Here is a 14360-nt window from a genome sequence, read left to right on the forward strand (position 1 = left end):
GCTTGGGGTTTTGGAAAGAGGCCACCCACACACTAGAAAGGACTCTGGCATTCGGGGTGCTTATGGGGAGGGGCCCACTTGCCACACCCAGACTCTCACTGGAGCTGGTGGACTAGTTCAGTTTGCCCTCAGGCTCGTGCCTACTTCTTGGGATGCCATCTGTTGGCTAGAAGTGGGTCTTGGGCAGCTCCATGCTAAAAATCAACCTCACAGAGGTTCAGGTGGTATAGAAAAAGGGGGAGTGCCCAAACTCCCCAGGGTACAGCTGGCCATCTCCCAAGCCCCAGAGACCTAATCAAGGTCACACCAGGTTGGCGTTGCACAGCCTCCACCACACTTATTCCTCAGCAGGGCTTGGTGCACCCCAAAACTCCTGCTGGATACTTAGCCACAGATGAGCCTGTTAAAAGGCTCAGGGAAGAGACAAATATGTCGCACTGGCATCAGACATTCCTGATGTGGACACCCATGCCCAAGGCCTCATCATACTGATCAGATCCTGTCCACAGGTCCATACACTCCTCAGTTCTAGGTCAGCAGGTTTGTGAGCAGGACCAGCACCCAGAGAACTTCATGGCCAGCACATGCACACTGTCTGTAGCCTGTCACATTATTCAAGCTCAACGGGACCCCACAAGGTGTGGCTAGAGGGGTGCAGGGGTGAGTCCAGCATTATCACTTTCCCAGGAGGATAGACACAGTAAGGAGATGGCTCAGCTCACGGCAGAGCCGGCCTGGCCTGGGTGAGGGGTGTACTGATGCACCCTAGATTGGGCCCTCCACATCTTGTGAAGAAGACCATGGGCCCAACTCAGAGGAATCCCTAGGGAGAGGCTCACAGCCCCTGTGAGTCCATGGGAGACACGAATGCAGAGAAAATGATGCTCCAGGGTCTCCTCCCTGACTAGAGGGCCAAGCCAGGTTAGAGGTGGGAACCCCTACACCCCACGGCAGCCCTGCATCCTCCATGGATTTTGGGGAGCACTGGTGTTGGTGTGTAGACAAGGCATGACATGGAGGGGAACAGGAAGTAGCCCAAGCAGCCATGGAGGGGTCTGATCTGCACAGGAAGTGAAGTCCTGAGGAGCCCAGGAAGTGACATCATCAGCATGACTGACACACAATGGGACTCGGAACTCGGTCACCCGGCTACGAGGGTCGGAACCCAAACTGACCAGCTCACTTTTCTAGACAGCCTGGGCAGACACCATGTTTTGTTGTCTCCCCAGGTCCCTAGGGAGGAGGCCCACAAATACTTGCAGGAAATTTTGCTACACGCTGCTCCAGCACATCGGGAGAGTGTGTAGGCGGTCTGCAACCAGTGTCACCCCTAAGGTAACTAGGGGGCCCTGGAGACATGGAGGGGCAGGGTCCCAGGTCTCCAGGCCCCCACCCTCTTCCCCTGCATTTGAGGTGTGCCTGTGTGTAGTTTGAGCGTGTGAGCCTGTAAGTTGAGAGTGTGAGAGTGTGTTCATTGGAGGACAGGCTTTCCCTCGCAGGAGGAGGGTCTTGGTCACACAGGACCAGCCTGGCTAGTGGGAACCTGGAAACAAGGCTGCCCTCTGACCTCAGGTGGAGCTCACCCTGCAGGTGTGTCTGTTTGCTTCCAGAGTTTGATGCGATCCGAGGCAGGTGAAGAGGACCACAGAGCATATTTGAGCCTCCCTCCTTCCTTCCCCCTGTGCGACACCCCTCCTGGCACCAGGTCCCTGTTCAAAAGCCCCCCAATATTTATCATTGAAGTGCAGCTCCAAAGGTCCGGGCTGGAGTATGAGAACCACCTGGAAGAAATGTCCAAGGGTGAGTGACCTGGGGTGAGCCCAGGCCCCCCTAGGTGGGTAGGTACCTATCCCCTGGGAGAAGACAACCTGGGCTGGGTGTGACCGCGAGCAGTCTGACCTAGCAACTCCTGAGTGACACTGCCTGGGGCGGGGGCGGGGTGTGTGGATCTGTTCTCAGGGCTTTGGTCTCTTTGCAAAGAAAGGTTGTAGCTGATGCTTTTCCTGTTGCATTTGCAGCTCAGGGAGTTCGGCGAGCCCCCACTGAGGCTGGCTGCACAGGCCAGGAGCCCAGCCAAGTAGCTGAATTAACATCAGAGCACACCGCGGGACCTGATGGGACTGGAGCTTGGGCTCCAGCATATGCAGTTCCGGGGACACAGGAGCACCCTGCAGCCATGCTGGGCCAAAAACAAAACACCCAGGGTGCTGCAGGTGCTGGTGGGGGCCCTGTGCCCACTGCCACCGTCCAGATTCAACTTGATGCCAGCCTTGGTCCCGATGGAGGTCCCCACTGTGTTGAGCTCATGGCGTCCATCTGGGGGGGGCCAGGTGAGGACCTACAAGCTTCAGGAGAGCCTGCTGGGTGTGAGCTCCCACCACCCCTCCAGGGGAAGCTCAGGCAAGAAAAGAATCGTACAGAATTCTTTGTGCTGCAGGGAGACCCGAACCCTGGCCAGGTTGCTGCACCCCTTGGGCATGGTGCTGAGCTCACCCCACCCCCGCTGGGGGAGGCAGGCCCAGGCCCAGCTCCTCAGGCTGCTGCAATAATCCCTGCCCAGCTAGGGGAGTCAGGTGCTAGCCAGGGAAATGCAGCCCATTTGGGGCCTGAGCTCACAGCAGGCCTCCAGGGGGCTCAGTCCCGGGCCCCCATCCTCCAAGTTTGAGTGGGGGTGCCCTTCCTAGTAATCAGCACTGTGAGGAACCAATAATGACTGGGGTTCATCTGCCAGCACCCCTCATGGGACCCAGGCCCCAGTCCCCATCTTTTCTGTGCCCCTGCTGCTCCAAAGTTCTCCTCACTCCCTTCCCACCTCGCCTCCAGGGTTTAAGTTCCACCTCACCTCCAGGGACACCTGACCCTTCCCCTTTAGTTTAAAGTATGTGGTTTTATTTCAAGTTTGATTTTATTTAGTTTCTGTAGGTTTCTGTTCTTTGTTTTACAAATAATAATAAAGCCCATTTGATTGAGCCAAGTTGTCTACTCTTTGCGCCCATGCACACGGCCTGCCCTCCTTTTCTCCATGGACTTGCAAAACATCCACTCCCCAGAGAAACCAGTAGATGAACTACCCAAGCCCATGCCCTCACCCCTGCTGCCCCTCAGGCCTCTGCCCCTGTTCCTAGTCCTGCCTGGGGGGGCCCCAGGTAAGGAACCAGGAAGGACCAAGTAGTGTCTCTAGGGTCTGCCCAACTATACAGAGAGAGAGGATGCATCCTATATGTAAATTTGGGGCCTTCAGGTTTCCTGGTGGCTTAGTGGTCACATCTCAGTGTTCTCACTCTGGTCCTGAGTGGGATCACGGCCATGTCCCACCCACACGGCCCAGCTGTCCTCCAGCTCATCTGCTGCTCTCCCTAGCAGTGTATTTCAGTGAATCAACCTGTTCCTGTTCTACCTCTGGTGAATCCTCTCATCCTACATGTCTGGCCAGTAAGTTAGTTCTCCTACATGCAAAATCAAAATAATTTGGGGTTCTTTCTGTTTTTAGGTATACATTGGAATAGGGTAAAGGAGCAAAATCTATCAAGTCAGCTCTATTTCAGTATGGTCCGTGAGGGAGCCATCCCCATGTGTCTCAGTCTTGAGCTTTGAAGTCATGTGTCTCAGGCTTGAATTGGGACCGTGTGTTGCTTCCCTGGGTCCTGGAGAAGGTCAGTGGGCAAAAGCCTGAGATGAGGTCCACAGGGGTCCCTGGAAGTCTAGTCCGTGGCTGTCTGCCAGAACCATTCCCCGTGTTCCCACAGAGGTGCTGGGCACTTTCCTTAGACTCTGCCTGGCCTCAGCTGGTAGGAAAGAACCCATCAGTCAGGCTTGTCAACCTCACTCTAAGAGCATGGGCCTCCAGGGAGGCGGCTCTCAGTCCCCGAGGGGCTGGCTGAGGTAGGGCTGAGTGTCACTGAGGTCAACCATCTTTGGCCAACTTACTCCCAGGGACCCAACATGTCCTGGGGACTTCAGTCTACATAGAACTTTGTCTGTCCTTCCTGGCACAGCAGGTGTGTACGTGTGAGTGTGTGTGGAGGGGAGGTCCTCCTTTGTTTTGAATTTGTCACAAATGAAAGCAAGCTCCCAGCAGAGGGCTGATGAAATAGAATTAATCCCTGATTAAATTTTACTTTCAGAGGAAAAGTAAGAGACCTGGACACCAAACTTTGTTATTCACTTCTTCATGGAAAGAAATGAATGCTCAGTTTGGGTCAGCAAAGGGAGGAAGGGTCTCTCCTAGGCTGTGACCCAGTACCCCAGAAAGACCCAGTACCCAGTTCCATGTGACACTGGAACACGTTTCTCCCTAAAACAGGAGAAAGTGAAGAGGATGGCAAGAGTGGGCGATAAAATGGAGGAAGGAGCAACAGTGCTTTGTGCTAGAAGGTGGTGGCTAGGGGAAGAATTCTGTGCCCACCTTGAGCTTCCTGAGGAGGCCACCGGGTTTGTAGGAGCTCCAGGTTGGCAGTACACAGAGCTGTGGTTCACAGAGCCGAGGGAAACACCCTGATGAATTGTCTGTGTTCTCTACAGAGACGTTGCACAGGTGGGGGATTTCAATGCTTTGAGAAAGGAAGTAGCCCCCAGGGGGCCAGCTGTGGAAGGGGGGCCTCTGCAGTGACGCAGGGGAGTCTGAGCAGGTGAGGGGGGATCGGCAGGGGAGCTCCAAAGGACTGAGGCCTGACAGGGCCGCAGGGGCAGTCCCGCAGTGGAAAGGTAGGGGTCGCCAGGGGAGGAGACCCAGTGCACAGTCAGCCCAGGGGCCCCAGCGAAGCAGAAGACAAGCTGGCTCAGGTCTGATTTTAGAAATGCAGAAATGTGACACTGGTGTGGGACAACAGCCAGGCTGCAGAGTGGCCAGGGTTTCTGTCAGCATCTCCCCAGTGATGTTACCAGTCCCAGGGGTGGCTTTGAGGAGCGTGGAGGAAAGTGCACATGAGGAAAAGAACACAGCTTTCTGGGAGGGAGCACGTGGGGCCACTCTGTGCCCTAGACTGTCCACGTGAAAACAGCCAAGGTCGTGACGTTACGGAAATCTCACCACAGTAAAAGGAAATAAAAAAGCAGAAGTGCAAGATCTGACGTGCAAGATGCAAAGACCTGGCTGTGTTCTAAGCAGGAGAACTCCATGAATATTTCAAGTGATGGATTAGAGAGCAACACAGAGACCTGACCAAGTGCTGGGAGGGTGACTCTGGGGATCCTCAGGGCACTGTGGAAGGCCCAGCCACTCAGTAACAGCAGCTCAGTAACAGCAGCTCTGAGTATGGCGTCCTCAGAGAGACACCTGCTCCGAGATCCAGCCACAGCTGGAGGAAACCTCGCTCTCCCTCACCCCCGTGAACCCCAGAGGCCAGCCGTAGCCACATACAGGAGCAGATACCTTGCCTCCTAACACCAGAGGCCTTAGGGCTCAGGGGCATGCCGGCCAGCCCGGCTGACAGGTTCCACTTTTGTTCTAAGGCACTGCCGCTAGCTGGACGCAGCCCACATGCTGACGAAAAGCAGCAATCACTGTTACCTGGAGGGCACAGCCCAGGCCACATCCCAAGGGATCTGCCCACAGCACCTAGGTCAGGCGGCCTTCATAACACACTGCCCTTCCAGTACCGAGGAAACCCGTTCTATTCTGAGGCAGTGGGGCTATGGGGCAGATCCTGGGATGCTGGAGGCTGACAGGGCCCCATCACTCATCCTGTTCCTTGACTCTGCTTTATGTCACTTGGTGGCCATGGAGCAAACCAAAGCACAAATACAGCCGCTGGGCTCCAACGCTACCCCCAGGTGGCAGACACACGAGTCATGCAGCCTCACACCCCCACGAAGAAGAGGCCGGCAGGGTGCAGGGCTGTGGGCTGGGCAGCTGGCCCAATCCTGACCAGGGACTGAAGCAAATCCCTTTGCTTCTTCCACCTCAGTCTCCCGCCTGCAGCCCAGGCACCTATACCTGGGGGACTTCTGAATGAGCTGACCTGGATTCTGCCCTGGACGCCAGTGCTGTCCATCCGACTGGCCACGTTGACCGTGTTTCCCCAGATGTCGTACTGAGGTCTGCGAGCGCCAATCACTCCGGCCACCACCGGGCCTACGTTGATGCCTGTAAGACAGCCATGATGGAGCATATCGTTACTGGGGAAAGCTTCCTAGGGGAGTTGCTCCATGCGCACAGTGCTCCTTCCTGAAGCAGGGACACCACAGTTCCCAGCACGTGGCACCACTGATAAGAATGATCGAGAGAAAAAAGTCCCATTTCCTGAATCAGTGGCCCCATGCCGAGCATGTGTCTAACTGTTCATTCTACAGATCACCTTATGTTTCCAGATGGTTCCAGAAAGAACAATAACTCCTATTTCCCTGGATGCAGGGAAATTATTATTGTTGTTATTATCACTATTACTACTATAAGTGAGACATCATTATTTTACATCCTTGCTTGATTTTTCACAATACAGGATCCCGCCCCTCAGATGTAATGACCATAATTTCCCACCCCCAAAGCACCCATAGTTCTATGAGCCTTTTAAGGCATGGACCCGAGAAGAGGCCAGGGCACCTCAGGGTGCTCTAAATTCAGTCTTTAAGGCCCTACCTGGTGACTGGGCTTTCTGTCTCAGTGAGCCCACATCGCACCTTCCCCTTCTGCACTCCACCCATGTGTTTTTCTGAACTTAAAGGTGTTAATGACATTTCAGCCACTGGCCTAATTAATCCCCAAAGTCTAGACAGTGGGGTGCTGGTATGAAATGGGAGAAGGCTGGGGGCAGAAATCAGTGGTGTGAGCTGGGGAAAGCACCATGGGAGCCCCCGTTAACCTTGATGCTTGTGCCCAGATAGATGAGACTGAGCCACTCCGCTCGGGGGGGTGGGGGGCTCTCGGCACATGCATCCAGGCCCCAAGTACTGACCAGGTACAGAGGTAGGACTGGTCTTCAGGGTTCCTGTGAGAGAGCAAGGAATGGAATTTCCCAGAGGGGCCCTTCACCTGTCTCCTGTTGCATCCGCTATATCTACTACCCTGCAAGTGAAGCACTGCGGAGGCAGCCTGAATGCTGAGGTGACTGGGGACAAGAGTTTTGCTCCACCCAGCAGCCTCACTATTCTGTCCATCCTCATAAGCACCTGTTCAAACCCTGGTCTCAGGTCTTTTTGTAAGGACACTCGATGTCTGAACTTTAAAACTGCTAGAATAATCTCCATGAAAGGGGGAGGCGCCATATTCCCTGTCCCACCTCAGGAGGGGCAGAGTGGAGTGGCCAGGTGACAATGTAGAACACCTGGAGAACAGACACAGGAAGACACAGGAGGAAACATGTGGAGCAGAGTCATAGGGGAATTCTGGGGCTTGCTTCTCAGACCAGGGACTTGGGGGACATGGGAGAAATACATAACTGAGAGGTACATGGGGAAGCTGCCAATGGCAACTTTTATCTCGATTTGTGTGCTTTGATTTTGTTCCTTTCCTGGCTCCTTCTATTCCTTTCCTGCGGTCCCCTGCTAGAAAGTGGCCCTGCTTTGGGTCAAAACTGTATGGCTGGGCATTTACCCACTAGAGATTAGCTAATTTGGGGTGTTTTATTGGGCAACTATTCTTCTTTCATCTCTTCTCTCTATGCACAGAATTCTGTTAGATATTTTGCATGAAGAGTATGCTTTGTCTCTATGCAGTGGATGGCAGCTCTTTACACCAAGCAGGTTTGGGGGTCCCAGGGTTACCTCTCACTCTGCATACTCATAACACAACTATAATCAACCATAAGTACATGCATTTAAATCTTTAGTTTATAAATATCCTAGACTAGAAGAAGAGAAGGGAGGATGAAGGGAAGGAAATGAGGGAGGGGAAAGCTCTAGCTTAACTTTATCTTAAGCTAATAGGATTTTTTTCTGGTAAACTACCTACCTCCCAGAAAAACAAAAGTGGAGTTAAAATTTAAAAATATACCCTACAGCCTTGTAAAGGCTAGAAAGAAACTTGGGCTTCCAACGTCTCCCTCCTCACAGGGCAGGGAAAAGAGGAGGAGGTGAAAGCCTGGGCCCCGCAGCTGGGCTCCTGGGAGACTCTGTCTGGGTTTCTGGGGTGGAGGGTGGGTGAGGGCAGACTCCCATGTTTGGGGGCAGCACTTGCCTCCAGCTCATGGACTCAGATGCATCTGGAAGTCACTTACACCACCAAGGTTCTGTGTGTACCTCAGGAGCTGGGCAGTAGCCCTCCCCGTTCCTAAGTCACTGGCACCCCATCTACAGCAGCTCTTGTCCTGCACCCGCATGCACTCCTCTGGGGCACACCCTCCTTCCTCTGACTGCTGCTCCTAGCAGGGAGGGCCCAGGCACAGCTCCAGGGAGGTGTGGGACACATACCGACTCTGAGCACAAAGTCGTTGTAGGACTGATAGTTGATCTCATCCAGGACGTCAAACATCTCGATGGCAAAATCCGCCAACGTGCTGAGGTAGGAGGAGATGCACTTCTGAGCCTGGGTGAGAGCAGACTCAGGTTATTGTGTGTGAGCCACACCAGGGCAGACGAGGCAGGAACATTCTGCAGAGGGGCTTGCTGTTCCTGTGGTGGGATCGGGCACTGAATCCACACCAACAAAGTGCAGTCCAGTGACTGCAGCCTGGGTGGGTGGGATGGGTTTGAGAGTTTTATCAAGCGTGGCTTGGCTTCCCCAGCTGCCCTAGGGTGTGCTTATGATCTAGGCTTACTGCTAGGAGAGGGAGATGGAGGCAGATACCACCACCCAGGGGTCCTGGCTTCTGAGGACTCCGGGAAAACCTGTAGACTACTTACCTGATGACAGGTTTATATTCAAAATATACAGTAAGAAAACCCAGCAATAAAAAATAAATAACCCAACTAAACAGAGGGCAAACGATTTAGACACTTCACCGAAGAAGGCATATAGGTGGCTAATGGCTATGGAAAGAGGGTCATCAAGGGTCATCAAGGAGACCAAAATTGAAACAATCAGATACCACTGTGCACAAGCAGAACATGACAACACTGAATGCTGGCTGTACACTGTGGGTGCAAGTTCTTCATAGGGAGTCTCCTGTCTGACTGGCAACAGCCCACCATCAACACATAAGATGGGCAATGCCAAGGTTCGGATGAGCAATTCTATTCCTCTATTCTCTCTCCACCACTCCCTCCCTTTCTTTCCTTCCTTCCTTGCTTCATCTTTTCTCTTCTTCCTTCTATCCTTCCTATGCTCTCCTCCTTCCCTCTCCCTGCTCCTCCTCCTTTTCCTTCTCTTCTTTTTTCCCCATTTAAATCAAACTTCATTGCTTTAGTACTGGTTTACAATACTACATAATTTTAGGAGTACAGCTTCACGGACTTTAGGTAAGTATATATATTTCAACCACCCACCACCAATATTCAGAACCATCACACTAAAAATTAATCCCCTCAACACCTTCCTTTCTTTCTAAAAGAATCTTTTGTGAAACAAAGAACATTCTATATTTAAGTGATATCAAGATTTCTCAATTTTTAGGGCTGAAATTTTATAGGTAAATTGAGCAGAATCACTACTCCCCACCACTCCCCAATACTCCCCACTACACACACGCATGCGCACACATGCACACGGTTCCCTCCAATTACTAGCATCTTGCTTTAGCATTTGGTGTATTTGCTATATTAATGAACCAAAACTGATATATTATTATTACCTTGAGTCCCCAGTTTACACTCAGATCTATTGGGTAATGCGCAGTCTATGGATTCTGACAAATGTACCTTCACATATCCGCAATCGTAGAATAGCATAGTTTCATTCATCCCAAGATCTCCCAGGATTCACTTATTCATCCCCCTCCCTCCAGTCCCTGGCAACCACTGATGTTTTTATTGTCTCCATAATTTTGCCTTTTCCAGAATAGCACTGAGTTGGAATCAAACAGTGTGTAGCCTTTTCATAGTTGCTTCTTCCACTCGGTAGCGTGCAATGGAGGTTCCTGTGTCTTTTCATGGTTTCACGGTTCATTTCTTTTTATCACTGAATTACATTACACCATCTGGATTGCCACATTTTATTTATGCATTCAACTATGAAAGGGTATCTTGGTTGCTTCCAAGTTTTGACAAAACAAGTATAAAACTGCTAAACACATTCACGTGCAAGTTTGTGTGTTTTCAGCTCATTTGGGTAAATACCTAGGAGGGAGATTGCTAGATCACAGGGTAACAGTATATTTATCTTATTTATAAACTGCCAAACTGTCTTCCAAAGTGAACGTGCCACTGTGCATTGCCACCACGGTGAGGGGAGAGTTCCTGCGGGCCTGCCCTGCATCCTCACCAGCACTTGGCATTGTCTGTACTCCAGATTACAGCCATTCTAATAGGTGCATAGTTGAGTCTTTTCGTTTTATTTTGATTTTCCTGATAACAGAGGCTGGGGAGCATCTTTTCCTATGCTTTTTCACCCTCTGTGCATTTCCTTTGATGAGGTATCTGTGTCTTTTGTCCACTGTTCAACTGGGCTTTTTACTTTAAAATTTCTTTGTATATTTTGGATACATAACCTTTATCAGATAGGTGATATGCAAAGATCACCCCCCAGTGTGTTGATTGCCTTTTCATTATAATACCCATCACAGAACAAAATTTTTATTAGATCCAAATTACAACAATGCCTTTCAAGAATTACGTCTTTGGTGTTGTATCTAAAATGTCGTCATCAAGTCCCTGAGATCACCCAAATTTTCTCCTATCTTACTTCCTAAGTTATATAAAGTTGAATTTTATATTCAATGAGTTTGAATGAGTCACACTTAGTTCTATGATACATTTAAAGTTAATTTTTTTCTTAGATTCATTTTTTAGTATATATAGATACAGATATACAGTTGACATTCCTTGTTGAGCTGACTATGTTTGTCCTTTGCTCCCTCGCCAGAATCAGTTGACTATATATATGTGGGTCTATCCCTGGGCTCTCTATTCTTTCTCAAAGATCTATTTGTTCTTTTGCCAGCACCCCTCTGTCCCATATACTACAGCTTCCTAGTAAAACTTGAAGTCGTGTAGTCTCAGCCCGCCAGCTCTGTTCTACTTCTCCCATAGTGTGTTAACTACTCTGGGTCTTTGGTCTCTCCATGTAAAATTAGAAGCAGGGAGTCACAAAATAATCTTCTGAAATTTTGACTGGGATTGCATTGTATCTATAGATCAAGTTGGCAATAAATGATGTCTTAATAATTTTGAGTCTTGCCATAAAGGAACATTAAATCTCACTCCACTTATACTTAGCTCTTCTTTATTTTCTTTTACCAGTTTTATGGTTTTCCTCATAGAGCCACTGTATGTAATTTGTTACATCATATTTTGGTTTATAACTAGCATTTAGTTCTGAGGCCCTGCTGATATAAATGGTAATGTGATTTGATTTTAGATTCCACTTTTTCATTGCTGGTACATAGGAAAGCAACTGACATATGTAGGATACAAGGTTAATACCTTGTATTAATTGCTTATTAATTGCTGTAATTGCTTATTAATTCCAGGAGATCCTCTTTAATTCTTTTTCTATTTTCTAAATAGATAATCATGTCATCTGTAACCAAAGATAGTTTTATATCATCTTTACTAATCTATATTCTTTTTATTTCTTTCCCCTGACTTACTACATTAGCTAAGACTCTCAATAGGAATGTGAATAGAAGTGGGAACAGGGCACTTTCTTATGGGGAAGGCATTGTTTCTCCATTCAGTATGATGTTAAGCTACCAGTTTTGGTATAAGTTCTTGAAGCTGAGAAAGTTTCCTTTTATCCCTGGAGTTTGCTAAATTTGTTTTCAATTAGGAATGGGTATTGTCAAATGATTTTCTCCATCAATTAATACTGTCATGATTTTCTTATGTTGTTGGTATGTGAACTTCACTAAATCATTAAAAATGTTGAGTCAGCTTTGAATATCTGGAATAAATTCAACTTGCCTTCAGTGGACACTTCTTTTCATTCAATTGGCTAATATAAGTTTAGGACTTATGCCTCTATATTCATGAAAAACATTGGCTGTGATTGTCCTCTGTTAAAATGTCTTCATCTGGTTTTGATGTTATAGCAGTGCTGGGCTTAGAATAAGTTAGGAGGTATTTTCCCTACATTAATATTCTGAGAGAAAATTTAGAGAATTATAAATGTCTTCCTTTAATCCTTGCTCAGAACTCACCAGTGAACCCTTTTGGGCCTGAGGGGTTCTTTCTTTTTTGGAAGTTTATTAATGATTGAATCAATCTCTTTAACAGTATTTCTCCTGCATGAGTTCTGTTAGGTCATCTTTCAAGAAATTGGTCCATTTCATGCAAATTCTCAAATTTTTGGGCAGAGAATTGTTCAAAAAGTAACCTTTAATCTTTTTAATGTCCTTAGTTCAGTAGAAATAACCTACTTTTCATTTTAAATATTAATAAGTCTTACCTTATCTTTTTTTGTCCTGTTTAACAGGGTTAGAGTTTATAAATTTTATAAACAGAACCAGATTTGGTTTAATTTTTTTCAACTTTACTGATTTGCATTCTAGCATTTATTTCTCCTGCTTGCTTTTAATTTATATTGTTCTTCTTCCTCTAGTTTTATAAGAAATATATTCAGATTACTGGTGTTCTTTTCTATAAATACAATGACAAATTTCCCTCTAAGCTCTGTTTTTTCTGCATTCCACAAATTGTGCTAAATTATATTTTCATTTAGTTTTAAAATATTTTAACATTTTCTTGAGACTTCTTTGACCTACAAGTCATTTAGAAATATACTGCTTAATCTCCAAATATTTTGGAATTTCCCAGTGATTTCTTATCAACAATACATTTTTAGTTTAATCCTGAACCTACTTTACAGTAGTTTAAATTCTTTCAAATTTGTTAAGGTGTGTTTTATGGCTCAGAAACTGGTCTGTCTCAGAAAACATCTTTTTTAAGTTTCAAATGGAGAATGTTCTATTGTTAAAGTACCTAGACAATGTCAATTATACTCATTTGATTAAGATGCTGTTCAGCTCAATTATCCTGATTTTCAGTTCACTGTATCAACCAATCACTGACAAGTCTCTGTAGAATGGATTCAGCTATTTTTCCTTGCAGTTCTAAAAGTTTAGCCTCATGTATATTTTTATGTTCATAAACACTGAAAATTGTTATGACTTCTTGCACTATTGACTCCTTCATGCTTTATTTCTAAAACTTTCCTTGATCTGAAATTTGCTTTCTTTGAAATTAAGCTAGCTACTTGAGTTCTTTTTTTCATTAGTCCTAGAATAGTATCTCTTTCTACATTCTATTGCTTGTAAAAGATCTGTGTCTTTATATTTAAAGTATGTTTCCTGGAGAAAACCTAGCTGGATCTTTTTAATATTCGCCTGTCTTTTAATTGGTATACATGCCTTTTACATGGAGAATAATTATTGATACAGTTGGTTTAGTACCTGTTTTACTATCTACCATATTTATAATTGTTCTCCATTCATTGCATTTTTTAACATCTTCCTGTCTTGTTAGCAGTAACTTGAAAACCTTACTCCCAATTCTGCATTGGGAAGGAGAAACGCTTAGGAATGCTAGGCTGGCAGAGCAGGGGTAGGCTGGTGAGAATAAAAGGAAACTGATGTGGAGGGGGGTGAGGCCGCTGAGAAGGGACCTGGTAGAAAAGGGCAGAGTCCATGGAGAAGGGTCAGGGCAGGAGAAGGCATCTGTGACTGCTCACTGAACTGACTTTCCCTGGGTCTGAGAGAGCTGGCCACTGACAGCCTGCATGCAATACAGAGGGCAAACCAAGGCCAGAGTAGGGAAGCTGTCCATGGTCCCAGGGCCGTTTAGGGCAGAGCTGGAGACTAAGCCCTGGACAAGCTCCCCTGCCAGCACTCACCGTGGCCCCGGCCGTGGGAGCCAGCCCCACCGCAGCCATGTAGGTGCTCCCGATGGTTTTGATCTTCTCCAAGTCCTTGTAAAAGTCTTTTTCCATGAGCTTTGTTTAAAACACAAAACTGTTAAACATTACATAACATTTTAGACAGATCACTGTAGTTATCAGTCACCGAGAGTAACCTCAAAGCAGACAAGCACATTCTGAAAATGTCTTCTTTGTTTGGGGCACTAGCGGAGAACTAGGGTTAAACTGAGAAATGGAGGCTGGAGGAGCTTGGGCAAGGGCGTGAGTCTGAGACAGGAGACAAGACATGCAGAGCAGATTCCTGTCCTCCAGGGGCAGATCTCAGGATAACTCGGGAGGAGAGTGGGGGCCAAAGAAAGTGAGCCACGTCCAAGTAGGTGGGCCACCCAGCCCTGACATTCACGAAACAGAGGGCAGGGCCAGCACTCAGCCTCCAGAGCCCAGAGCCTGCCCAGCCACCAGCCCCTCACCCTCA

At 47.8% G+C, this 14360-nt stretch overlaps 1 protein-coding gene across 2 annotated transcripts in view; it reads right to left on the minus strand.

Moving 5' to 3' along the window:
- ADCY1 (adenylate cyclase 1 (brain)) overlaps positions 1–14360 on the minus strand; it is a 133430-nt gene that overhangs the window by 10249 nt on the left and 108821 nt on the right. For both annotated transcript variants that reach the window (XM_012720372.1, XM_012720373.1), the window contains exons 17-19: positions 13862–13960; positions 8347–8461; positions 5961–6085 (exon numbers count right to left, since the gene is read on the minus strand). In XM_012720372.1, coding sequence (XP_012575826.1) covers positions 5961–6085; positions 8347–8461; positions 13862–13960 — 339 coding nt within the window. The remainder of the gene's footprint in view (positions 1–5960; positions 6086–8346; positions 8462–13861; positions 13961–14360) is intronic.

The sequence above is a fragment of the Condylura cristata genome, unplaced genomic scaffold, assembly GCF_000260355.1.
Source record: "Condylura cristata isolate star-nosed mole 26May11 unplaced genomic scaffold, ConCri1.0 scaffold00004, whole genome shotgun sequence".
NCBI classification, from domain to species: domain Eukaryota; kingdom Metazoa; phylum Chordata; class Mammalia; order Eulipotyphla; family Talpidae; genus Condylura; species Condylura cristata.